At 44.0% G+C, this 27,525-nt stretch overlaps 1 protein-coding gene and 1 long non-coding RNA gene across 3 annotated transcripts; one reads left to right on the top strand and one right to left on the bottom strand.

Annotated features, from left to right (window-relative positions):
* Positions 1-1,297: 1,297 nt before the first annotated feature.
* On the bottom strand, positions 1,298-6,803 carry LOC119970328. Its single transcript, XR_005461584.1, has 2 exons — positions 6,701-6,803; positions 1,298-3,332 (listed from the first exon to the last, which is right to left on the bottom strand). It is a non-coding gene; the product is annotated as an uncharacterized LOC119970328 (long non-coding RNA).
* A 164-nt stretch (positions 6,804-6,967) lies between these two features.
* LOC119970327 (cyclin-dependent kinases regulatory subunit 2) lies at positions 6,968-15,968 on the top strand. Of its 2 annotated transcripts, none has more exons than XM_038804767.1 (3): positions 6,968-7,185; positions 12,567-12,694; positions 14,783-15,968. In XM_038804767.1, exons 1-3 carry the CDS (start codon positions 7,127-7,129, stop codon positions 14,836-14,838), a joined length of 243 nt encoding a protein of 80 aa, XP_038660695.1. In that variant the 5' UTR covers positions 6,968-7,126; the 3' UTR covers positions 14,839-15,968. The 2 variants fall into 2 exon arrangements, with proteins under 2 accessions (XP_038660695.1, XP_038660696.1); XM_038804768.1 differs by lacking the exon at positions 14,783-15,968 and adding an exon at positions 14,362-14,721 and having other exon boundaries at positions 6,969-7,185.
* The last annotated feature ends 11,557 nt before the right edge of the window (positions 15,969-27,525 follow it).

The raw sequence follows: 27,525 nt of genomic DNA, 5'->3' as shown, positions 1-27,525 counted from the left end.
AGATTGTGATTTTGTGTGTATCTCAGGGGAGATGTCAGCTGAGGGGAAAGCATTCAGGGAATGTTCAGAAATCTGCCAGAGGGTAACCGTTTGCAAATAATAATAATAATCTTTATTGTCACAACCAGCTTACATTAACACTGTAATGAATTTACTGTGAAAAGCCCCCAGTCGCCACTTTCCGGCACCTGTTCGGGTGCACAGAGGGAGAATTCAGAATGGCCAAATTACCCAATAGCACGTCTTTCGGGACTTGTGGGAGGAAACCGGATCACCCGGAGAAAACCCACGCAGACACGGGAGAACGTGCAGACTCCGCACAGTGACCCAAGCCGGGAATCGAACCTGGCACTGTGAAGCCATAGTACTAACCACTATGCTACAGTGCTGCCCATGTGCCAGCCCAAGCAACAAGTTGTGGTGTTGAGGTAGTGGTAAATCAACATTAGGGTTCTGAGCCTGTAAGCGTATTGCTGTGTTTAAAGGAGTAGTGAGAGTTTGAATAATTTTCTTGTTTTTGTACTGAAACCTTTCCAACCTTTTTGTCTCGTGTAATATAGTTTGTTTTTCTTGTTCCATAAATATTTTTTTTTTTTTAGCTATACTGGCAGACTCTTATGAATGTGTTCAGTAACTGACCTGCACGGTTTCTAAAAAAAACTTTGAATCTACAAGCCAGGTTTTACTCTGGAATCTGACTTGTCCAGTATTAACAACAGTTGGAATTGTAACATAGATATCACGGTGGGTTGTTGAGAATTTAGTTTACTGTGTTTTGGTTACATCTGCCTTTTATTTTGTAGTGAACTATTGCCTGTTAATACACACATATGTCATACTTAATGTTAAGATATAAGATAGATATTGTAACTTGTTTTATCTTTCTGACCTTGGATAATAATGTTTATTCGAATTTGTTCAAAACCTGTGGGACCTGTAGTTTTCTTCACTGACCAAGTTTCAAATAAATCTTACCAACAACTTGTTTTGGGGGGGGGGGGGGCACAAAGCAAGTTATTGGAATCATACACGTTGCAAATTTCTGAACACTTGATCAAATTGAGCAGGTAACAGATATCATTGTTGTGGGAAATCTAATGGATGTGTTATATTTAGATCTTCAGAAAACCTGATAAGGTGCCACAAATAACACTATTTCAGATGTTTGGGCAGAAATTATGATTAAAGCTGATTAGAAAGATGAAAGTTGGGGTATGTGTGCAGCATTGATTCCACGCTAAGGAAAGGACAGGCTGGACTCAGCAAGACTTACTACATGCTCCCTGGCTGAAAAGTATTTTGGTTCATACCAACCAGAAATCTGGCTGCCCCGCAGCAATATTACGTTAATGGGGTCAGAGTGGGATTTCAACCCCAATTTGAAGGAAGTCTTGCCATGGAGAGCTACCGACCAATCAGACTGGCTGCCAACTCTGTAGTTCCAACAGCACCAGTGACCACTGCTAGGACTGAAAGCAGTCCACAAAAAAAGTGATGAATTCCGGACTGCAGCTAAGTCAGGATTTGGTCAGTGTTGCCTGGCAAACCCCAATAAGGAGATAGTGAGTTTGGATTTTAGAGGCCAGGGATGGCAGGGTTAATAGGGGTTATAGTCTTTGAAAGAGCCCCAAATGAGTACAGAGAACACTCAAAGGAGGTACCTCCCTTCCTGCCGGACAACAGCCTGTGCAATGAAAGCTGCCAAGCTGATTGCTTCACCATATGTAAAATTGCGGTGGAGGTGACCTGAGACACTTAAGTGGCCACTAATTGGCTGTAAAGTTTAGCCCGATGTTTAAGCCAGACAGTAAAATACTGAATTATCAATAAGAGCAGCTGCCTGCTGTAAGGAAAATTGAAGCAGTTTTCAGTGGAACTGAGAAAATTACAGGGTGATTTGATAGAGGTGTTTAAAATGATGCAGATGAGACAGGATAGATAGAAACAGATGGTTTCCAGTGGCTAATATATGTCCCCTCATTTTAGGCATAAGATTAAATGCAAGTCATTTATGACAAACAGCAGAAGAAATGATTCTCACAGACAAGTGTAGTGTTAGTGATTGAAGCAGGAACTGTCAACTTTTAAGAATAGATTAGCTAGGCAGATGAAGGAAATCAAGGCTAGCTAATTTTATAGAACAGGAGGCCATCTGGCCAATCACACTTGTGCCAGTTCTCTGAAAGAGCCACAACATTACTCCCATACATTCACCTTTCTCCATTCCATTTTACATTTCTGTTTTGCAGATAATTATCATATTCCTTTCCAAAATCTAATTTAGTTCATGGAAACTCATCATAATGAGACTTCTGCAAGATCGCCACAAAACCTTTTGTTTGATTGGAATAATGTCTCATTATAACTGACAACTCTTGTTCCTGGCGCCAATGCACCACTTGATCACACCCCTGATTGCAGCATGGGTGTCATTGTAGCAGTTCTCCGCTTCAGTCTGAGGCCTCCAGATAGGCATCATCAACCATGACTGCAGAGGATAATCCGTCATCCAGGAGCCAACCTCCTCACCCAGGGGTGCGTCTCAAATGTGCCTGAAATCATTGAATGCGCCAGGATGAAGGCGTTGTGTACACTACCTGGGTATCGAGCGTAGACGTACATAATGAGCAGCTGGTTGTCACATACAAGCTGGACGGTCATCGAGTGGAACTTCTCCCGGTTTATGAAGGGCACCCCCTAATGCGGCGGCGCTCACAGGGGGACAGGCGACCCGTCGATCACCCCCTGGACTTGGAGCGATGAAGGCGAAATCGGTTGCCTGGACAACATGATCAGTTCGGTCCATATTCAGCTTGATGTATTACGCTGACCAGGCATACGGGGCCTCTTTAACAGCACAAATGCACCTGTGGACCAAGCCCTGTGAGATCCCAGATAGGTCCCCACTCGGCACCTGGATAGGCCCCATCACGTATAGGTTCAGGGCGACCATCACCTTGACGACCACTGGGAGTGGGTGTCCTTCTCCATACCCCCGCAATTCCAGGTGCGCCATGATGCGGCAGAGATGTCGCATGGTCCCCCTGCTCAGCCAGTCTTCGGCATAACGCTCGGTCCAGCAGGTTCTCGGACGATGGGTGCTGTCGGTAAACACGAGGCCTGATGCGGCGCCGCCTTCCCACTTCCTTCTCGGCCTGTTGGATGACCGGCTCTCCCTCTTCACCAGCTGGCCCCCGCTCCTCTGGGGCAGGCTCCTGTTCTGCAGTGTTTTCCCCGAGCAACTCCTGCTCGTACAGCCTCATGGCGTCCGCCAGTGCAGCAGCATCCAGGCAGATACCAACCATTCCTGGTTAGATACCGAAATCCATTCTCTGTAGAGGGTGAAAGGGAAACATGTTAGCGTGGCGGTTATCCCCATGCCCAATTAGGTCCAACGGGCTACACGGTGGCCCTGTCCTGCACTACATCCCCTGCATCTCAACCCATCCCCCACCCCAGTCAGTTACCCTCCGCACCGCCCCATTGACCCTGGAGCCAGGCACCGGGAGTCCTCTGAACCCAGCATCTGTCCTTACCGGCAAGGCTACTGGTGGCCTGCGCTACCCATGCCAGTGATACATTCTGAGGCCCCTGTCCTGCGCCCTCCCATGGGATCTACTGTGGGTGACACCTTGGATGGGCCGCATGGCGCCTCACAACTGCAGAGGGTGGTCTTTGGGGGGGGGGGGGGGGGGGGTGTTTTTGCATCCATTGGGCCGATGGTACTCTGTGCAACAATAGATCATGGTGGGCAGTTCGTGTAATGCGCTGCAAGATGGCTATCTTGCAGGCCGCAGCAATGGCGGTCAGTGCCTGGACACCTTGATCCCGGGGTCACCCCAACCCCACAGACTATCCACTGACCGACCCCTGGCCCTCGCTCACTTCTCTCTCCTCCCCCCCCCCCCCCCCCCCCCCAGCAGCAGGACTGCCATTGGGAATGCGTCTTACCTCCTCTCTCTCCCTCAGCAGCCATGGCGCCTGTTTCCCGGTCTTAAATATCACAAGTGACGTCACCGTCGGTACTTCCTCCTGACGGACACAGGATGCCCAAAAGTTGCTGCCGTAATATGCCAACGGTGTTTACTGTACAATTTGCATGCCTATGCTTGGCGTGGAATGCATTCACGCTGCTGTCGAGGCACCGAAGCGTGGCATTCCGTGCAGTGCCTAGCGCCGGCCTCGATTTTCGGCTGACACACACAATTCTCCACCCAATTTGTACTCTGAAGAATCCCGCCCTATATGTTTCTCTCCTTCCTTTCAAGTTTTACCAATGTGTATATTTCCTCCATTTGTAAATCTTTCCCAATTTATCACTAAAAATCTGAAATCTAGCTACATATCTACTAATCTATGTCCTCTTAACACTGTACTCTTTGTAGTTAATCACAATACATTTTGTCATATGTAAGTTTTGATATTGTACACCTAGAGATGCCAACCCTTGCTGGAAAGCATTCCTGGAGGCTTGATCATGTGACATTCCAAACACATGACATCTGACCACATATGAACACATGATTTAAACAAATGCTACGCATTTACCGTATAAAACTTAAGTTCCTTGTTTTTGTGCCAGCAGCTGTGTGACAAGTTCCAAGATCCAGGTCACCCATGAGCAGAACAGGGGAAACTGCGTGCGGGGAATCCAAAGAGATGCATTTTCATCCAGGGGTGGAAGGAACTTTTAGTTCACTAGTAACTAATAGTGGTACTCTGAAATTGAACTGATAACTAATAGTAAAGTGATAACATTCATACAGCACAGTAGCATAGTGGTTAGCATCAATGCTTCACAGCTCCACGGTCCCAGGTTCGGTTCCCGGCTGGGTCACTCTCTGTGCGGAGTCTGCACGTCCTCCCCGCGTGTGCGTGGGTTTCCTCCGGGTGCTCCGGTTTCCTCCCACAGTCCAAAGATGTGCGGGTTAGGTGGATTGGCCATGCTAAATTGCCCGTAGTGTCCTAAAAAGGTTAAGGGGGAGTTGTTGGGTTACGGGTATAGGGTGGATACGTGAGTTTGAGTAGGGTGATCATTGCTCGGCACAACATCGAGGGCCGAAGGACCTGTTCTCTGCTGTACTGTTCTATATCCCTTAACCCTGCGGTTCACAACATCTTCCTTTTGCAGATCATAAGCAAAAGTTTTGTGGACCACAATGCGTGCAAGCCGTTTTAAACATTTTTTACATAAGCCTACGACTGAGGGGAGCCAAACTTGTATATCAATGGTATCAAAAATATAGCTATTTTGTAATAGTTTGTGATGTACACTCACAAATACATTGTGGATTATATCACACAAGGTTGTTTGTGAAGTAAATTACATTTCAAATAATAATGTCACATTGATTATGATACATACGATGTACACTTATTGTATTTTTTTTCCACGGTCCACTTGCAGTACTCTCAGGACCACAGGTTGGGAGCCACTGCCTTAACCAACAGCAATGCAGTTACTTTTTTGATTATATGTAACTGGTAGTAATGGGTCCAATTCCCTGATATCCTACTTGTATCTATCTAGTGGTAAACCAATAGCCAAATATTCACCCTGATATCGCAACCCCAAGCCGTCCTCCAATGCTCAACGGTGTGGTCAGGCTCCCCAGTTGGCCGAATTTAGTAAGACCAATCTTACTCCCCATCTCTTTGGACTCTATGATTCTATGACTCCAGTTCTGTGTGAAAATGACAAAACTGAAATGGGGGATCCATGTCTGCGTGGTTTTCTCCGGTTTCCTCCCACTGTCCAAAGATGTGCAGGTTGGGTGGATTGGCCATTCTAAATTGCCCTTAGTGGCCATGATGGTTGGGTGGAGTTGCTGGGATGGGGTGGAGGTGTGAGCTTGAATGGGGTGCTCTTTCCGGGCGGGGCCTGTGCAGACTCGATGGGCCGAATCACCTCCTTCTGTACTGTATTCAGTGTATGTGAGGCTATTCATCTCGCCGTGTATTCTCAACATAACCACATTTCCCCAATCAGTAGATATATATGTATTTCTGTTAAGTATTCAATGGTCTAATAGCCCTCAGAACTTTCCTTTTTCCTGCCACCTTGTTTCTTCCAGTGAAATACTTGTTTTTGTTCCCTAGTTTCCGCCTCGCCAATGGAAATAATCCTCCATTATTCATCCACAGTAAGGTTTCCCTCACCTCTTTACTGGCTCTTGCTCCATACTACTCACCTCGTCACCTTGCAGTTGTTCCAGGCTATGGGAGAATTATTGGTTGTCAGGCCTTCTTCCCCTCACCCTGCCCAGCTCCAACCTCCCACTCAGCTTCATTCTCCCAAGACCCTCACCTCCAAAACCTCCCTCCCCATTCTATACCAAATTCCTATGGTCAAAGGAATTTTCCCCAAACGCTGGAGGAGCTTAGGGTTTGTCAGACTCCAAATAATGTCTTCAATCTGTATGTGGCCTTAAACTAACCCATGTCATCCTAAACCCATACTGTTTTTATCCTCTACTACAATTTCTGATCAGATATTTGGCTGAGCAGTCGACAGAAGCTTGGTTTATTTCTCTCCACATATTTAAAACAATGAGCAGGGAGCTCTGCTATGTGTGCGCAAATTAACATTACCGGCCAAAATTAGCGCGGGGGGGTGGGAGAGAAACTAAGTGGTTAAAATCTAAGCAATTATGGTAGGAGTTTAGAAGTCATGTTTGTTTTTTCGAAACTGGAAACACACCATTGACAACCAACAGTCGACAGAAATCACCAGCACCTGAAGAAACCGCCAGGAAACTTCAGTTAAAGAAGCCGCTGACCGGCCCCGCTGAGCACGCCACACGCTCCCGCTGACCGGCCCCGCTGCGCACGCCGCACGCTCCCGCTGACCGGCTCCGCTGCGCACGCTCCCGCTCCTGTTGTTGCTGCTGATGATTCGGCCGTTAGATTAGCAGTCGCGCGCGCGCGCCCAGCGCTCCCGCTTTCACGGCTCTGATCACGTGGTCAGGCCAGCCGGCCAATGGGTACGCGCCCGTGCGATTCAAATCGCCTCGTGGGTTGTAAGTTGGAAGGCGCGGCGGTTGGAGAGGAGGGTTTGCCTCAACTCACTGCTGAGTGGTGTGGTCACTTGCTGAACCGGAGCTGACAAAGAGAGAGAAATACAGGCATGGCGAACAAACAAATTTACTACTCGGACAAGTATTATGACGACCAGTACGAATACAGGTAAAAGTTCTGTCATATGAGGTACTTCGCGAACACAGAAAGGCATTCTATCCCCTACCTCTGGTCCCAAACATGACTGATTTAGTTTTTTAAATTTAGAAAAAAATTACCAGGCGAATAAACACACCGGGGAACGAGTTTTTCCCCGAATGTTGACACTTGTGTCTAATCGCGATCGCAGCCTTGTGAATCCAAATAAAGTTGTTACCGCTTCGTTGTGTTTGCAGGATGTAATCCTGTGAACTGAACTTCACGATACCCCCCTCCCCCCCCAATAAAGTTATTACCGTTAGATCCTGTTTGTCGGATTAAAATATGAAGTGTGTGAAAAGGCACTTCTCTGCAGACCGGTTATTGCTCCGGGGTGGTGTGTGTGGAGCTCGAGCTTTCCTCCCGGTTCACAGCCCGGTTGATGTGACGTGTGGGGAGGGAGGCGGCGCCGGCGGCTCGCCATGTTATTCCCTCTGTCACGCACCCATGCAGCCGGCTGCCTTGCATCTTTTTTTTCTGGCAGTGTTCAAAAAGCTGCAAATGAGGGGGGAGGAGAGTTGCTGCACCATCTCGCACACGGCCGCACTGTGTAATGCGATCTGCTGCCCCAGCCCAGGTTCCAGCTTGCGGTTGCTGAGCACCAGGCACTCTGCAGAAGGGTACCATGTGTGTGGAAGGCCTGGTCTGAGAAGGAGGCAAATAACATCCCCTCCCCCCCCCCCCAATATTTATCGTTGCAAGGTACTACTTGTTCTCATGGCTTGAGTTGTGAGGCTTGCCTTGCTACTGTTTACAAGTTCCGTTACTGGAGGTGGGAATAGGGCAGCTTTTTTTAAAAATGTATCAAGAGTTGTGTTAAATTTCTGGACCATACATTCGAAACTAAATAATCTGCATTTATGTACGGTGCCTTTCAGAACCGTGGGATATTCCAAATTCACAGCCAGTCAAGTGCTTTTGTAATGTCGGCAACCAGATGCTATTACCTAATAAATTCATATTTTATTTCAAACTAATTTTTGAATTTGATTTTCCACATTTTATCACTACTGTATTTACAGTAGTTGAAAAAGCAGGTTTGTGGACTGTGGTTTTTGGGTCTTAAAATTTGTAACACGGATCTCCAGGGCACTGAAGTTCTGCACCATCGGTAAACAGGGGACAGCAGCGATTATGGAAATCGAATGTAAACATGGATGTGTCATCAAAAATCAGTGGTCTTGTATCAGCTAGAGAACATTCAGATTCATCTACTACTTGAAGTTCAACACGCAGTCAGAAGATACAGTGCCGATTGTGAAGGGTGATGATTGAATTAAACATGGATGTCATCACTTGCATATGAAAGTTTACTGCATCCTTACTAAGGGCCACTATTGACTGTTGAGACAGTCTCTTTCCTTGTGCAAATGACACTTCTGAATTGGCTGAATGAGAAACTAGTAGTGAAAAGATCAAGCAGGATAGGGAGAAATACTGCACGATATCAAATGCTGTCATTGGTGTATTCTGTGCAAATTTGATAGTGATGGAGCATGCCTGAAGGAATTTTTTAACAAGGAAGTGAATATAGACGAGATCATGCAAGCAAGGAATTGATAAAGCAATGATAGGAGCATATCTTGTTCATAGTTGTAAAACACCTTTTGGTTATTTTTAAAGAAATAAATGTTTACTTTCAGTATAGTGGGATGGGTGTCAACCCTTGGCTCACTGGTAGTGCTCTTCACTGAGTCAGGTTGTGTGTTCAAACCCCACTCAAGATTTGAACATATAAACAAGTTTGACTGTTTAGTCTGACATATTGGATGTGTATATGTTATCTTTCAAGCAACGTATTCAATTCTGCCCCATGCGTGCTCCAATTCCAATACTCTTCGGCCTGGAACAGATTGCTAGTCTGTCGTCGGAGGTTTATAGCTTGAGGACATGCCACTCCATATCAAGTATTGCTGACCAAGCTCTTACCGGCAGCCATTGACATGTTGGAAGGGCTTGCAGATTGACACTACCCTTCTTGGCCATCAAGTCTTGGGGTGGGATTTCAACCCGGAGCCTCTGGCTCAGAGACAGGGGTGCTAACCACTGTGCCACAAGCCTGCTCAGATAGATACTAAAATGTCTTGATAGGTTCAGGTAACCTTAAACATGAACTCATCTGTAGTCTCCACAGATGATGCTTGATTGTTTCTGCCATTTTTCACTTTGTATCCAGCATCATATTGTTCTAGTAGTAGTTTAGGTTCAGGGATAAATGTTGACTAGGAGTCCTGTCTTCACACTAGGGACACCCTCCATTGTATTTTGTAGCATTACCACTGATTATTTTTTTTCAGTGCATTTTCATTGCTTGGATCCCCTAGGGGTCTGGTTGCCGGGGTTCATAGATTTTCAACTGAGAAAAATTCAGCAGGAGGATCACGTGATTGTTGTAACCAGCCAAAACCTGGTAACTGACTCTAGTGGTGAAGTCCCAGGTTTCAACATGCCATGGAAAATCTGGACAACACTCGCATCACTTGACAGCAGTCCTGAGAAGATGTGGCCATTTACTTTGCAAGTGGAACATTGAGGAACAGCTCAAATTGTGACTATGACAGTCACCCATGTACTGACCACTTGCTTTGAGAGATCCATTCCTGGTGGCATCACTATTCTTTGCAGCGTATTTAGCTGAAACCATTGAATGGGTTGTTAATCTCTGCATTGAAATAGTAACTGCTTCCCCAGGCAACCTGCAGTTGATGCAGAACAACTCAAATCAGCATCCATAAGATACTGAGCCATCAGCAACTGCAGAATTCCATTCCAATGTGTAACCTCATGAATGACTCAATATATCTGTCACTTTATCCTTAATATCAAGCTAAGAAATTAATCCTGGCTCCTTGAGAAATGTGGAAAAGCAAGCTAGGATCCGCAGTGGGCATAAGGTATTAAACTATTGAAACTGCAACACAGGGCTACATGCATTGCTGTAGATGGATGGACGTTCTCAGAAACAACCAAACAGATCAAAGTTCTGCAGTCCTGTCACATCTAGTTGTGAATTTTAGTGGACAAAACTAGCTGGAGGAGGAGGCTCCACAAACTTGCCCATCCTCTATGTTTGCAAGTGGAGAGTATAAAAGGCTAGGCTGAAGCATTCTAATGCCAGACATCTGCCAATTTGGTTCAATCCTCAAGATATCCTGAAACAAATGTGTATACTGGATACAGAAAAGACTTGGGCCCTGACAAATCCTTTTTAGAGTATCCAATTTAGCGTGGCCAATCCACCTAACCTGCACATCTTTGAGTTGTGGGGGGTGAAACCCACGCAGAAATGGGCAGAATGTGCAAACTCCACACGGACAGTGACCCAAGGTCGGAATTTGAACCCGGGACCTCAGTGCTGCGGTCTCAGTGTTAACCACTGCGTCATGTATGTGCCGCCCGTGCCCTGACAAATCCTGATTGTAGTAAAGAGGCTTGTTCAAGAATTAACCACATCTCTAATAAAGCTGTTTCAACTTATCTATTTTGATGTCCTGAACAAACAACAGGACAAACCCAATCCCAACAATTGCTGACACCCCAGTCTACTCACTCATCGGCAGAGTTAATGCCAGTGTTATCAAATGGCACTTGCCAAAAACCAACTCAATTTGGGTTCTGCCAGAATTACTGCTTCAGATCTCATCACACAGAAGAAAGGACTTGATTCTAGAGATGAGATGAGTTTCTGCCCTAAGCAGTATTTGACTGAGTGCATTAAGGAGTCCTGCCAAAATTGAAGTCAGTGGAATTGTGGGGAACGTTCCAATGGTTGGATTACTTTCCACTGTTGGATTGTGCTCAACACAAAGTAAAGATGGGTCATCTTTTGACAAGAAATGGATGTGCCACATAAATAAAATCTCCATAGTCGCAGATGACCATAGTCTGCTTTCCCCTTTGACAATAATAAGAATCTTTATTGTTGTCAGAAGTAGGCTTACATTAACACTGCACAATGAACTGTGGAAAGCCCCTACTCTCCCTACTCCAGCGCCTGTTCGGGTACACGGAGAATTCAGAATGTCAAATTCACTTAACAAACACGTATTCTGAGACTTGTGGGAGGAAACCAGAGTGCCCGGAGGATTCCCATACATGCACGGGGAGAACATGCAGACTCCGCACAGCGGGAATCGAATCTGGGATCCTGGTGCTGTGAAGCAATAATAATCACGTGTGCTACCATGCTGCCCATGACTGGGTGAGCTGACTGGTGGTGACTTAACCTGAGGATCACCACCATGGATACAGGAATTGAACCCACACTGCTGGCTTTTCTGTATTACAAACCAACTGTCTAGCCAACTGAGCTAAACCAGCCCCCATAAATGGCAATTCTCATCGTCGACAGAAGCTGTTTTTCAGTGCTGGCATGTGGGTCATATAAGCCAAATAATTTTTTTGTTCCCACGGTAGCAGAGCTAACCGACCTCCCCCGCCTTACTTAAAGTTATGTCTGATCTTGGAGGCTAATTACTATAATCAATAGTTTCTATTTCCCATCCCCAATAATTTATTAAACAGATTAATTTTACCAAACATCAATGGAAAAAATCAGATTTCACATTTAAGACTTGCTGTAACAAACTATAAAATCAACATAGATCAAACGTTACTTAAAGGGAAACTAATACTTTGAACTAAAAAGTTCTAACTACCTTGTGCACCGCACTTCGGCAGACACATAGAAGTTTAAAGTTACTCTGGCTCTCCAGAAGGCTCATATAACTGCGTGAGATACAAATCTCCCAGTCTTTCCAATCAGCCTGAACCTTCATGTGTGACTTTCAATAAGGCCCACCTCGCCAACTCCTTGTTTCTAAAATAGCAATATCCTGTCGCTTCTGCCCCTTGCTTTCAAATTCTCAGAAGCACCCTGCTTCATACTGGTAACTTCTTTGTTCCTCCACACCGCAGTATCTGCTTTGACTCTGGTGTCTCGACAGCAGCTGTCCCATTTCTGAATTACTGTGTATAGGTTTGAAAACGTCATTTGATTTTGATGACTTCTATTTGAGCTTTGCTCATGTGGCCACCAGATCACAGAAGCTGGGTACATCTGTCATTCTGTTTTACCTAAATTTAAAGGATCATTTTAAAACCTTGTAAAATCTTGTTCATAATTAATGCAATAATAGTAAATGGAAATAGATATCTTATCTAATGATTTGAGTGTACATTTAACGTGGTAAATGAAATTTTTTATTTCAATCAGTACCTTCTGCTGAATACATCAAATTGTTATCGGGTGCTTCCTGGCTAAGTTGCATTTACCTGAAATATAAATTGATGAAGTAAATGTGAGCATTTAATTCTCTTTTGCTTATATCATTTATGATTCTTTTTAACAGGCATGTTATGTTGCCCAAAGAACTTGCAAAGCAGGTACCAAAAACCCATCTTATGTCTGAAGACGAGTGGCGAAAACTCGGTGTCCAGCAGTCTCTGGGCTGGGTCCACTACATGATGCATGAACCAGGTATTATTACAATGATGAAGGGATTATTTTTAAAATTGCATTGGATGGGTGTGAGAGCAAATGGCTTGCATGAACGTAAGCATGGCATGTGGAGTACGAGTACATAAAGCAGTTTGAAAATAATCTATACCAGCTAATGATGTACTTATTAATATTTTGGCTGGGAAATAACTGTTTTGTCCTGGCTTGTTTATGGTTTCTTATGCAAGATTAATTTTTAAACTGAGGTTGATTGTTTGTTGTTGTATCTGAAATGCACCTGGAATCTAACTGGATGAAAAATCCAATTGGAGAACCTTCTCACAAGTCTGTTCCTGAGTCTGGCTAAGTTGGCCATCCACAGGTCCAGACAGCCCTTGGGAATTATCGCTCTAGCTGCCAGCCACGCTTGGTCGTGTTTGGGTGGCTCAGTAGAATGTGCCTGTGGATGTGCTTGAGATCTTTATGACCACTGGAAGGCATGGTGGATAGTTCAAGTTAATTAACTTAACATTAAGTGTGCCCCTCTAAAAAGGAAACACTAACTGGAGCTACCCAGTGACGATATGAGAAACCACTGAATACAAAATTCATATTTGCCTGGTAGATTGTATTTTGGGTCTCCTGTTTTTGCTTTTTTTTTTCAAAAAGAACTGCATCAAATCATCCATAAGTTAATACACTACACCTGTCATATATTTGGTAATGTTAACCTGCAATAGAGCTATCCATAGCTTGTGCCTTTGTAGCTGATTACAAATCTCAGGCTTCAAAATAATTAGCCTATTTTATTGGTAGTTGAATCTTTGGAATATTGAAGTCTGTTTCCAAAAGCTCCATTTGGCAAATGAACTCTTGGCCAGCTTGAATTATTGTCTCACATTTTTGCCTTCACCAATTTGGAAAAACGTTTATAGATTTTACTTTTTAAAGTTTGTATACTTTTGCACTACTGATATTTACAAAGGCTAAAGTGGGTTTCTGTGGGAACTGAAGTAAGAGCCTAAGCTTCTAAATTAATTTGTAATGGTAACTACTGGTGTTTATTGTGTTAAATGTAAAGATAATCTAGGAACAGGTTCGAAAGAAAAAATATCTAAATACATTTTAAGACTAATTTCATACCTGAATGAAATGTCCTGAATGTCACAATGCTTGCAAGTAAATGTAGTGAAGGTTATATGTTATCCAGTTTTTGAAGAGTGATTGGGAGGGACAAATCCCTGAACAGGAAATACTGGGGCACTTGCCACATAGGGTGCACCAATTTATAAACATTTGAAATCTATTTCTGTATTTGGCCTGTAAAAAAGGTAATGTTTCTGCATCTCCAAGCACAGTTTACACATTACTAGGACCTGCAGAGATTCTACATGTGCTTGCACCTTTCTAAATGATCAGAGGGAGTGATGGAAACAGGTTTGGGTAAACTTGACCAAACTGCAATTTTAGTTTGCAACTTGGGATTGGGAGCAACTTTCACTTGCCAAATAAGATATTTTTACATTTGATACAAATACTGGCTATTAAAATGATTTAGCACTTGGGATGTATCAGTCAATTCCATTAGTCTTGCTAAGTCGGTGGTCAGCCTTTATTTCTTGAGTCTTTTAAAAATAAGTTAGGTATGGCATATGCAATAAATGCACTGCTAAATTGCTACTGACTTTTGAAATTTCTATTTCTAGAACCACATATTCTGCTATTCCGAAGACCCCTATCTAAAGACCAGGAAAAATAAATCCTCACGTTCTGGAATTTTCTGGACATTTTGTAAATATTGTAGTATTCAGTGAATACATTAAATTGTACAAATTCATTCCAACCTGTATATGAGCTGTATTCTAAACAGCAATAGAGCTCATTGTGATACAGTGGGTTTAGACTGCTATGAGATGTATTTAAAAAAAAAGTACTAGCAGTCAAAATGATGTTGGTTCCAATCTTAAGAAATTACAGTGCTTTGTTTACTTTCTTGTGAATGTTTCTCTGTGTCTTTAAATTTTCTTTTGATGGATACTGTTGTGAATAAAGTTTTGATGCACCTCTTGGGGTTCCTGTATCTATTTGCTATACATGTTATGTTTAAGGATTTTTTTCTTTGAACAGGATGGGTTCGAGTGATTCAACATGACCTCCAGCAAGTTTTGGATTTAACCTTTTGACTGATACCGTTGATAGATTGGCTGAAACTATTGAAAACGATGCACTCTGACTCTAGGCCTAATTGACTTGCAATGATTATCAATATCATAATTCAACTAAGTCTACCAATTGATGAAGCATGACTCAAAAGGGCATAGACTGGATGGATTTCGTCTAACCGATCATTCTTCGTTCATGGTTTTCTGTGGCTACTGGTCCATTAACACTGGCCTTTCCAGAAGTTTGAATACTGTCTTTGCAGAGTTTTCACTAATAGTGGTGCAGTTTGAATGGAATACCAAGCAAAACCACTGCGGAGCAAACATCATTAACCATTGCTGCCGGTGACTTAGTGAGCTCAACTAATAAACATTATGAGTGTTCTCAAGTAGCAAGTTTTCAGCACGCTGTGTGCTAGCTCATAATGAACTGCATCATCAATAATAGGGCAATGTGGTAATGTATCAGAGAAAACAAGAGTGATTGAAGCTGAGACTATGTTAACATTTTAGAACAAAATGTGTTTGAAGTAAAAGGGATATGGAAAGAGAGCAAATGTACGGGATTAGAATTGCCACCAGAGGAAGTTGCCAATGTTAGACTACTTAGTAAATGGTGTATGTTAAAACTTTCATAATGAGATCAAGGAATTTCCTCTTGGCACTAAATTTTTAATATTGGGTGCTAATATCAAATCTGACTGGTATTGATCCTTCTGGTAATATGCTAAAATAACTTGAGGCACCAGCAGTGGAGTTGAGCAGCAGGGAAGTCCTCATCTGCACATTATCACTTGCTCTATCAGGGCACTCTTGTACTCCCTATTGTTGGGCACCTGGATAATTTGTATTCTAAATGAGTTAAACCTTTGAGAAAATTTACTCTGCATGGAGGCAAAGGTGTGAAAATTCATTCGCAAACTAGCCCATAAACAACTCTGCCAGCTATTGTTGAGTAAGCTGCAATGTAATCCATGCCATGATTCTCAAAGGAGCCGAACCAAAGGGGACATGACCGACTTTCAGGCTTTCTATGAATGATTAACATAAATTGATGGGGTTGTACTACATGGTCTTAGGAATCAAACCTGTCCTCTGAAGTGTAAGTCTATATGCATAAACAGTACCAAATATGGTCAAAAAAGAATTGACTTGGGTGTACCACTCTACCTTATTACATAACTCACTTTGGGGTCATTTTTCAAAAGATGCTGAAACACTGTCCTATGAGACATTTGTTAGAACGTCTGGCATTTAATGATTGAACTTTTAGTTACATAGCCTGGGTTGCGTTTCTTCAATCAAGAGCAGTATTCCTCTTTCATGCTCAGATTAATTGTGGATCTTTTAGGAGTTGGCCTTACCATTAAGGACCTACTTGAATTTACTGAATAGCGAAGAGCAATGGACATCCCTTTCAAACTTGATTAATCGGTTTGGCTGAATTTTCAGTGGGAATGTGAGCAAGTAGAAAAGGTGTTGGTGAGTATGAACAACAAAATTATTGGATTGGCATAAAAAATCGCTGATCAGAGGATTGGCTATCTACTTTGTACACTTGGCAGGGAACAAAGCTGCAACGTGGTTTGGCCAAGTAAGATAGCATGAAGCCAATTGTCCCAGTGTGGGAACGAAATTGAGGTTTTTAGCCACAGATATCCTATGAGCCAAGTCCAGTCTCACTGAGGAGTACCTCCATTTATTCTGACCCTCTGAACGATCGTCATTAAATTGAAGCATAAACTTTTTTTCAAAACAAAAATGAAATGAAAATCGCTTGTTGTCACAAGTATGCTTCAAATGAAGTTACTGTGAAAAGCCCCTAGTCACTACATTCCAGCGCCTGTTCGGGGAGGTTGTTACGGGAATTGAACCGTGCTGCTGGCCTGCCTTGGTCTGCTTTCAAAGCCAGCAATTTAGCCCTGTGCTAAACCAGCCCCTCACTCTACTCATCAAAACAGTTTGCAGCAAATGAACACCCCGGGAAACATCCCAACAATCAACTATACAGTCTATAGATTCCCCCCCCCCCCCCCCCCCCCCCCCCCGACGAACAGCTCCTCAAACACGGTCACAAACATCCCCCGCTATTTCTCAAACCTCCCTGCTCAGCCCCTTAACTCATACTTTATCTTCTCTAACCACAGGAAATCGTACGGGTCACCCAACTAAGTTGCTACCCTGGTGGTGATGCCGACTGCCACTTCAGCAAAATTTGTTGTGCATTCAGAGAGGCGAAGGCCACTACATTGGCCTTCCTCCTCTCCATGAGCTCCAGCTTCTCTGAAACCCCAAATATCACCACCTAAGGTCCACCACCTCTATCCTGGCTAGACCACGAACACTCCCGTACAGAATCTTATCAATTTTTTGGCAACCCCGAAACATGTGCGTGTGATTTGCTGGCCCTTCCCACACCTCATACTCATCTGCTACCCCTTGAAAGAACCTACTCATTCTCGCCCAAATGATATGCACCCTTGTACCACCTTAAACTATCGGGCTCATCTTTGCAGAAGAGAAGGTCCCATTTACCGTACAGTGCTGCACTCCATAGTCCCCAATTGATCTCCTCTCCCAACTCTGCTTCCCATTTCTCTTTGATCTTCATCACTCTCTCGCCTCCCAGCTCCTCCAGCCACTTGTATATATCCCCAATTCTTCCTTCCCCTTCCACATCCAGAAACAGCAGGGTGTATCCCGGCAACCTAGGGAACCCCTTCCAGACCTTTCGCACAAAGTCCCTAACCTGCAGATACCTGAACTTGCTCACCCCTCGGCAGCTCTACCCTCTCCCTTAGCTCCTCCAGACTGGAAGGAGGAAGGAGCTGCGCTCCGAAAGCTCGTGTTTGAATCAAACCTGTTGGACTTTAACCTGGTGTTGTAAGACTTCTTACTGTGCTCCTCCAGACTGGCAAACCCTTCCTCCAAAATACAGATCGCTCACCTTGACCAGCCCCACTTCCCTCAAACTCCTGTATACACCATCCATCCCCCCCGGCTCAAACCCAGGATTCTCACACAACGGCATTAGCACCAACATCCCTTCCATCCTAAAATGCTACATCAACTGATTCCATATCTTCACCATGGACCTGCACCACCGGGCTACCTGAATACCTACTCGGAGCCATAAGCATAAACTTTCTTGCCACAAATGCGATTGCTGAGTATTTTCATTTTGTAAGGAGCCTGTGAGTATAGTAACTTGATGCTTTGAAGCAATATTGAAAAGTATTATTGCCAATGCTTAATTCTTTGCTGTGGGCGAAACTAATATTTTTTTTTAGTGTGCTTTGATTTGCCCTTGGGAGAACGGACAGTATTCTCGGCAATGAATATAAAAATGATGATAAATCAGACAGTGTTGAACAAGAATGCTCGATTTTGCATTACTGCATTCACCCAACTAACGTCATTTTGCTTTAACGTTTATTCCTTAAGGCCTATTTTTCAATTTGCATTGCCATTTTCAGTTTTACATCACCTGCACTCTGGTCTCACCACACCCTCTATTCCCCCTCTCTTCACTGTGGGTCAGCCCCGCCATGCTTTATGCCAGATCTGTTGCTGCTGTAACCAGCAGTCAAGGGAGAGATTAAACGCAGAGACAGGAAGCTGTCAATCAGATGGTGAAGTGTGAGTAACAGTGATTAAGCGCAGGGAAAGAGGGGTCTCTGGTTCCAACCGCGGTCCCATAAGACATTGAAGCATAGTTTAGGCCACTCGGCCCATTGAGTCTGCTCCGCCATTCAACCATAGCTGATATATTTCTCATCCCCATTCTCCTGCCTTCTCCCCATAACCCCTGATCCCCTTATTACTCAAGAACCTATCTATCTGTCTTAAAGACACTCAGTGTTTGGCCTCCACAGCCTTCTGTGGCAAAGTGTTCCACAGATTCACCACCCTCTGGCTGAAGAAATTTCTCATCTGTTTTAAAGGATCGTCCCTTTCGTCTGAGATTGTGTTCTCTGCTCCTAGTTTTTCCAACAAGTGGAAACATCCTTTCCACCTCCACTTTATCCATGCCTTGCAGTAACCCGTAAGTTTCAATAAGGTCCCCCCTCATCTTTCTAAACTCCAACAAGTACAGACCCAGAGTCCTCATACGACGAGCTGTTCATTCCAGGGATCATTCTTGTGAACCTCCCCTTGTCCCTTTCGCAGGCCAGCTTTCCTTAGATGTGGGGCCCAAAATTGCTCACAATACTCCAAATGGCGTCTGACTCGAGCCTTTATATAGCCTCAGAAGTACATCGCTGGTCTTGTATTCTAGCCTTCTTGACATGAATGCTAACATTGCACTTGCCTTCCTAACTGCCGACTGAACCTGCACGTTAACCTTAAGAGAATCGTGAACAAGGATTCCCAAGTCCCTTTGTGCTTCTGATTTACGAAGCATTTCCCCATTGTATTTCATCTGCCTCTTCATTGCCCACTCTCCCAGCCTGTCCAAATCCTTCTGCAGCCCCCTTGCTTCCTCAATACTACCTGTCCCTCTACAGATCTTTGTATCATCTGCAGACTTAGCAACAGAGCCTTCAGTTCCTTCTTCCAGATCATTAATGTATATTGTGAAAAGTTGTCCCAGCACAGACCCCTGAGGCACATCACTAGTCAACAGCTGCCATCCTGAAAAAGCCCCCTTTATCCACACTCTCTGCCTTCTGCCAGTCAGCCAATTCCCAATCCATGCCAGGATCTTATCCATAACACCATGGGCTCTTAACCTATTTAACAATAATGCGGCACCTTGTCAAAGGCCTTCTGGATATCTAAATAAATCACGTTCACTGGTTCTCCTTTGTCTAACTTCCTTGTTACCTCCTCAAATAACTCTTAACAGATTTGTCAGACACAACCTCCCTTTGACAAAGCCGTGCTGACTCAGTCCTATTTTATCATGCACTTCCAAGTACTCCGCGATCTCATCTTTAAAAACGGACTTGAAAACTTACCAATGACCGAAGTCAGGCTAATCGGCCTATAATTTCCCTTCTGCCTCCCTCCCTTCTTAAACAGTGGTGTTTCATTACCACTTTCCAGCCCTCTGGGATCCTTTCCGCCTCCAATGGTTCCTGACAGATCACCACCAATGCCTCCACAATCTCCTCAGCTACCTCTTAGAACCCTATGGTGTAATCCATCGGTCCAAGTACTTATCCACCTTCAGACCTTTCAGTTTCCCCAGAACCTTCTCCTTAGTGAAAAGCAAATTACTGCGGATGCTGGAATCTGAAATGAAAGGGAAAATGCTGGAAAATCTCAGCAAGTCTAGCAGCATCTGTAGGGAGAGAAAAGAACTAACATTTTGAGTCCGATGACTCTGACACTTTGACAAAGAGTAATCGGACTCGAAACAGCCACTACACTCACCTCTGCCCCAGATTCCCCTGAACTCTGGCATCCCAAAAGGATAGGTATGGTTGTGGGGATAGGGTGGGGCTGTAGGCTTAAGTAGGGTGCTTTTTCCAAGGGCCAATGCAGCTTCAATGGGCTGAATGGCCTCCTTGTGCACTGGAGGGGTTCCATGACTTGAGTGAAGAAATTTCTCATCCCTGTCCTAAATGGCTGACCCCTTATTTTTTAGACTGTGACCCTGTGACTCAGCCAGGGGAAACAGTTTCGCAGAATCTATCTTGTCAAGCCATTTAAAAATGTTAAACATTTCAATTAGATTGCAAACATTATTATTTGTGTAATTTTTTTTCAAATCCTAACATAATGTGGCTTTGTAATTGCTGCTTGTAATTTGTTAGCTTTGCACGTATAAGGACACCCTGATCCCTCTGAATGCAAGCATTTTCCAGTCTCTCACTATTCAACAAATATTCTTATTTTTCCTACAAAAGTGAATAATTTCACCACAATGTGTTGCATGGCCATATTCTTGCCCGTTTGCCCAACTTGGATATATCTATCTGCAATGTGTTTATATCTTCCTCACCACTTACTTTTCCATCTGACTTTGTCTCAGCAACAAACCTGGATATGTCACACTCGGTCGACTCGTCAAAGTCATAAATACAAATTGTAAATAGCTGAGACCCAAGCACTGATCCTTCTCTATCTCACTAGTTACTACTCGATAACACACACATGTCCCATTTATTCCTACTGTTTTCTGTCCATTAACCAATCCCCAATCCATGTTTATAATACCACTATCCCATTGAGCTTTAATGTTATGTAATCTTTCTTGGGACAACTCATCAAATGCTATTGAAAACCCAAATGAACCATATGTACCCTCCTATCCACCCTTTATCTTTTATCTTCAAAATGCTCAAAAGATTTGTTAAACACAGCTTCTCTTTCATAAATCCATGTTGATTCTGCCTATCATGACTTTCTAGGTGCCCTGTTCCTACCCCATCCCTCTAACATTTTGCTTACTTTTTAAAAAATAATATTTTATTAAGGTATTTGAAAATTTTTATAACTAACAAAAACAATGACATCAACATGGTAAAATAAACATCCCCCCCCTTGGAATACTGCATGTGCTGATATTTTTAATTTTCCCTGAGAAAGTTGACGAACTGCTGCCACTTCTGGGTGAACCCTAACATTGTCCCTCTTAAGGCAAACTTTATTTTCTCAAGACTGAGAAACCCAGCCATGTCACTAACCCAGGTCTCTACACTCGGGGGGAAGGGAGGGGGGGGCTTCGAGTTCCTCCACATTAATAAGATCTGTCTCCGGGCGACCAGGGAGGCAAAGGCCAGGACGTCGGCCTCTTTCACCCCCTGAACTCCCGGATCTTCTGGCACTCCAAAGATCGCCACCTCTGGACTCAGCACCACCCGTGTTTTGAGTACCGTGGACATTGCCTTAGCAAAACCCTCTAAGCTTCGGCCATGCCCAAAACAAGTGGACATGATTTGCTGGGCTTCCCACGCACCTCGCACACCTATCCTCTCCCCTGAAAAACGTACTCATCCTGGCCGCTGTCATTTGTGCCCGGTAGACTACCTTAAATTGTATCCGGCTAAGCCTGGCACACGATGAGGAGGTATTAACCCTGCTTAGGGCATCCGCCCATAGACCCGCCTCTATCCCCCTAGCTCGTCTTCCCTCTTGTCCTTAAGTTCGTCTACCGGAGTTTCCTCTGCTTCCGAAAGCTCCTGGTAGATATCCGATACCTTCCCTTCTCCCATCCAGGTACTGGCAACTACTCTATCCTGTATCCCTCGTGGCAGCAGCAGCGCAAAGGCTGGCACTTGTTTCCTCAGGAAGTTGAGCACCTGCAAATGCCTAAAGCCATTCCCTGCTGGCAATTTAAATTTATCCTCCAAAGCTTTCAAGCTCGGAAAGCTCCCATCTATAAATAGATCCCCCATCCTTCTAATGCCTGCCTTCTGCCAATTCCGGAACCCGCCATCTAGCCTACCCGGTACAAACCTGTGGTTGTTATAAATCGGGGTCCAAATCGATGCTCCCTCCACTCTCATACCTCCTCCATTGCCTCCAGATCCTCAGAGACGCCACTACCACCGGACTCGGGCAGTCAAGAACGGCAGAGGTGCCGTTACCAATGCTCCCAGTCTTTGCATAACGCCGCCTCCATCCGCTCCCATGCTGGCCCCTCCCCCACTACCCACTTCCTGATCATGGCTATATTAGCTGCCCAGTAGTAACATTTTGCTTACTATTAATGCAAGGCTAACTGGTTTCTTGTTCCCATTTTCTCCTTTTTTAAAGAAAAATGTAGAGGTTGCTTGCTGCTCCCCAATCCTTGGAAATTGGGGTTCTGGAAGATCAAAACCGTGCACCTACTAGCTCTGCAGCTTTCTCTTAGAAATCTAGGAAGCAGATTGCTATATCCATGGAATTTGTCACCGCTTAGTCTGTTAAGTCTTTTGGTATTATTTCTTTACATTCCTCATTCTTGCTAGACTTTGGTTCCCCATTATTCCCGGTATGTTTTTGTGCTTTTTACTGTGAAGACAGAAACAAAAGTGGGCATTGCGATCTCATGACAGTGTATGGAGATGGGGGGGGTGGAGAGGGGGTTGGGCTCGGCCCAGGCTGGCAGTGGCTACATTCAGGCCTGGCTCAGGGCGGATAGAGTTGCTCTGAAGTCCAGCATGACTGCGGCAGAAGCCCTATCATTCCTGAGTCCAAGGGTTGGGTCCAGCACAGGCCTGGGAGGTTGAGGGGAATCCTGGGAGGGGAAAAGAGGTACAGGGTGGCCTGAGTTTGTGGGGTGTCAGAGGGGGGTGGGGGGAGGGATGTCTGGGAAAGTCCAATTGGGAGGCGGGGTCCAACAAAGTGAAGAGGGGTCTGGGGATGCCACAAGACAGGAGTGGTCTGTGGGGGATGTCCAGTGAGGTGGGGGAAAGAGATGTTGGATCATTACAAATAGGTTGCTCCCTGTCAGCCCCCCATCCCTCACGATCATTTGATGTCACCAGCATTCCTGTACTATCTGGCAAAGTGTTCCCCCCCCCCAATCCCGATTTGTTAATCTGATCTGCCAACCTTGCAACCTTGTGGAACAAATTTCTACTGATGTCCTTCAAAGCCTGCAACTTGTATTCCAGCTCCACAGTTTTGGGCCAAAGTTCTTCAATCTGCAGATGTTTATGGTTATCCAGGATCACAATATTCTCCACAAACCCCCGCACCACCTGTCTTGTCATGTCTATCTTATTTATTTAAAAATTGAATTGATTATTTTAGTGTTATTAATTGGTTTATCTAGTTTAAATTACAAAATGAGTAAAGTAAAAGCAAGTTACAGTTTCCTAGCGTAAAGAGGAAAAAAAAAATATTCACCAGGTACCCAAAATAAAAAAAATAAAAAGCAACACTTTCCCCTCTGCATCAAATTCCTATTTGCACTTAATTCCCATTGCTAGCACTTAGTTAATGAAGCATTATTTTATGACCTCTGTGTAGTATCTGTTACGACAATCTGGGCTAGTGCACAGTCAAGTCCACCTCACATGCCCCAGAGTCACAAGTGAATTAACCAATAATTCTTATAAAAATACCCCAATGGCCCTTGGTATCCAGTAATTACAATCACCAGGTTTGTAAGTTTAAACACAATTACTGTTTATTTATACCAAGAACTATCATAAACTATGTTGTAAATGCAACTGATACACGACAAGCTAATACCTGCTACCCACATTTAACTGTCCCACCCTCTACCCACACACACAAGACAGACAAACACAGAAAGGGAAAGGGGTGAAAAGTAATAAGGAGTAAAGCCAAAAAATAAGAATCTTTGCTTTGGATATTTGTTCTTTTTGCGCATTTTCTTCACAGCAAGCTTGCTGTTTAAAATCTGGTTTAGAGCCGGTAATGGTCTTATTTATACAGTCATTCATTCAGGTTCCCCACAGTTTAGAAAATGCAGTGCTCAATGGGAGCAAGCTTTCTGAAGAGGCACCTTATTTCTGATCAAACAGGGCCTTCAGCTCGAGGTTCGCATTCAGGCCTCCATCTTTCAGGAGAGAGTTGTTTGGTTCTGGACTCTGCCTGTATATAGAGTCACCCAGGTTCTCTGCCAGTTCAGAAACACAGCCTATCTGGAGAAAAATGGAGTGGAGAACATAGCAGGTCCTTTTATAATAATAATTTTTATTGTCACAAGTAGGGTTACATTAACACTAGAATGAAGTTACTGTGAAAAGCCCCTAGTTGCCACATTCCGGCGTCAGGTTCACAGAGGGAGAATTCAGAATGTCCAAATTACCTAACGGTACGTCTTTTGGGACTTATGGAAGGAAACCGGAACACCCGAAGGAAACCCCCACAGACACAGGGAGAGTGTGCAGACTCCACACAGACAATGACCCCTTCCGGGAATCAAACCTGGAGCTGTGAAGCTACCAAGTTCAAAACTGAAACCAATCTCAACCCTTGGAGTTCTTAAAAATATTCCAGTGGGATCAGATCCAACCACCACCTGTTACATGGCAGAGCACAACCTTTTGGCCAATTCATTGGCCACCAGCCAAATCAATCAAACCAAGTCCCAACCAACCTCTGTCATTGATGCCGGTCAGTCTTCAACTCCAGTATAAACCAGCACAGGCTTCTGCTTGAATTAAAGGCACAGGCCACTGCTTTCTCCTGTTTGAATTAAAGATACAGGCTGCCTTAAAGACACATTCCATAAATCACCCATGGATTAAAAATGTAATGGCAAAAATAAAAGAAAGGTGAAATAAAGGATTAGACTGGGAATAAACAGGAAGGACCCTTGCATAGCATATACTATTTACTTGTATACATCTTATGACTCTCAACCAAGTTACAACTGCCACAGTAATTAACATATATTTTCAGTTGATGGATGGTTACTCCTGACAGGCAGTTTCTGCTGACCAGGTATTGTTACTAACTTGAAGTTTATTTTGACAGTTTTTAAAGTTCCAAGTCAAATTCTAAAAGGTAAACAAAATTTCAGCTAGAGAAATACTTATCAGAGAATTTCCACTTTTAGCACTCTGTTAAAGCACTCTTCCATGGCTACTCTGTCCTCCACACACAAAATAACCAAAGCACAGACCTTAATCATTGCCTTTCTCTATCCTCTCAATTTTCTGAAATTAAAAACTCAATTTTATCTTTTATGATAACTTTGTATCTCAAAAAACTTCTGAATTATTTTGTTTTGAAATCAGTTGGAAATAAACAAAAGGATAAGTTACATTGAAAAGAGAGGCAAGACATTATTAATAACATTTGATTGTATCACACTGATTCATCATGGGATACCCTCCACACTACAGTCAGGCTGTGGCAATATGGGAACTACAAAAGATTTCACGCGAATCTCCCCCCACTGTGCTTGACAGGGCCCTTGACCATATCTGTCCTTTTCCCCAATTGTCTGCTTCCACTCTCCTCCATCTCTCCGTATTTTTGTTGTGGTTTAATTCTTCACTATAATGTTTCTCAGGGTTTCCTTCAGTATTCTTAGGAGATCAGAAGGTTCAGCGGCTACAAAAGGTTGAGAAACCCTGTTCTACCATATTCCCATGCTGACCTCTCTGTTCTTGGCCTCCTAATGTTCCAGTGAAACTCAACGTAAACTGAATGAAGAATACCTAATCATTCAATTAAGTACTTGGCCTTCTGCATTCAACATTGAGTTCAGCAATTTCAGACCATAACCTCTGCCCCCACTTTGTTTCCTTTTTCTTTGTTGGTTTTGGTTTTCGTGTTTTGTTTTTCTCTCTTTGCTTTTGGGCAGCAGTTGTTCGTCTTGCTGCCATTTACATCTCTATACACAACATTTTTTTTTCTTTTATTTGCCCCATTTTCACTCCCTTTTGTCCCATTCTCACTCCCTTTGGCTTTTTGTGCCACTAACCCTTTTATTACTTAACCTCTCCTGTTTGCTACCTTATCATAGACCTACCCTTTTGTTCTTTTTTCAACCCTCCTCCCTTTAATTTGCTCAAAATCTACTGTTTTCAAACTTTTCACAATTATGATGAAAGGTTAACTATTTCTTTCTCCACAGATGCTGCCTGACCAGCTGAGTATTTCCATATTTAAAAAAATATTTTTATTGAGGTTTTTGTAGTATATATACAGAGCAAGGATAAGCGTGGACATACATTTGAAGACAAAAAAAGAATAAAGAGAAAAATTTACACATTCCATTATTTACATCAGTCAGCTTATGTTATTTACAATGGTTACAGTTTCCTGTTTTTCATTTTCCAGTAGGCTTTTGTTTCTGGCTCTCTCCCCTTTCTTCCTTCATCCCGCTCCCCCCAAACACCCCCCCCCCCCCCCCCCCCCCCTCTCCTTGCTGTAGCGTGACTAACCTCTGCGTTTCTTGGCTTATTGGCTGTTGGCTACAAACAGGTCTTGGATCAACTGCGTGAATGGCTCCCACATTTTGTAGAAGCCCTCTTCTGACTCCGGGTGGTGAATTTAATTTTCTCCATTCGGAGAAATTCAGATAGGTCGAAATCCCCTAAGCTTCGGACATGCCCAAAACATGTGGACATGGTTTGTGGACCCTCTCACACACCACCCACACCTGTTCTCTACTCCTTGGGTACACAGAGGGAGAATGTGTGCCCGGTGAACCACCTTGAATTGTATCAGGCTGCGCCTGGCACACCTTGAGGACGTGTTGAATCTACTCAGAGCATCCTCCCACAGACCTTCCTCTAGCTCCTTACCCAGCTCATTTTCCCAGTTGCACTTTACCTCCTCTATCTGGGTTCCCTCCCACTCCATGAGCTCTTTATAAATTTACGAGACCCTCCTTTCCCCCACTCCCGATTTAGAAACAACCTTATCCTGTATCCCCTATGGCGGTTTGCAATCCAGGCAAGAGGGCAGGAGGGGAGACTGGGAGAGCTGCCGTTCAGAATGGTGGGAGGGAGCTTCCATTATTTGGGAATCCAGGTGGCATGGGAATGGGAGCTGTTACATAAACTAAATTTGACCCGGCTGGTGGAACAATTGAAGGTGGACTTTCAAAGGTGGGACATGCTCCCGCTGTCACTTGTGGGGAGGGTACAGACCGTGAAAATGACAGTCCTCCCAAGGTTTCTGTTCATTTTCCAGTGCCTCATCATCTTTATCTCAAAGGCCTTTTTAAAACGGGTAAATCAAGTGATTTCTGGTTTTGTGTGGGCGGGTAAAACCCCACGAGTGCTGGAGCGCAGTCGGGGAGCGGGTGGGTTGGCGCTGCCGAATTTTATCCACTATTACTGG

Source organism: Scyliorhinus canicula, chromosome 8 (assembly GCF_902713615.1).
Source record: "Scyliorhinus canicula chromosome 8, sScyCan1.1, whole genome shotgun sequence".
In the NCBI taxonomy this organism is placed as follows: domain Eukaryota; kingdom Metazoa; phylum Chordata; class Chondrichthyes; order Carcharhiniformes; family Scyliorhinidae; genus Scyliorhinus; species Scyliorhinus canicula.
Note: the sequence above shows the minus strand (reverse complement) of the source record. Positions and strands in the feature narration are given on the sequence as shown.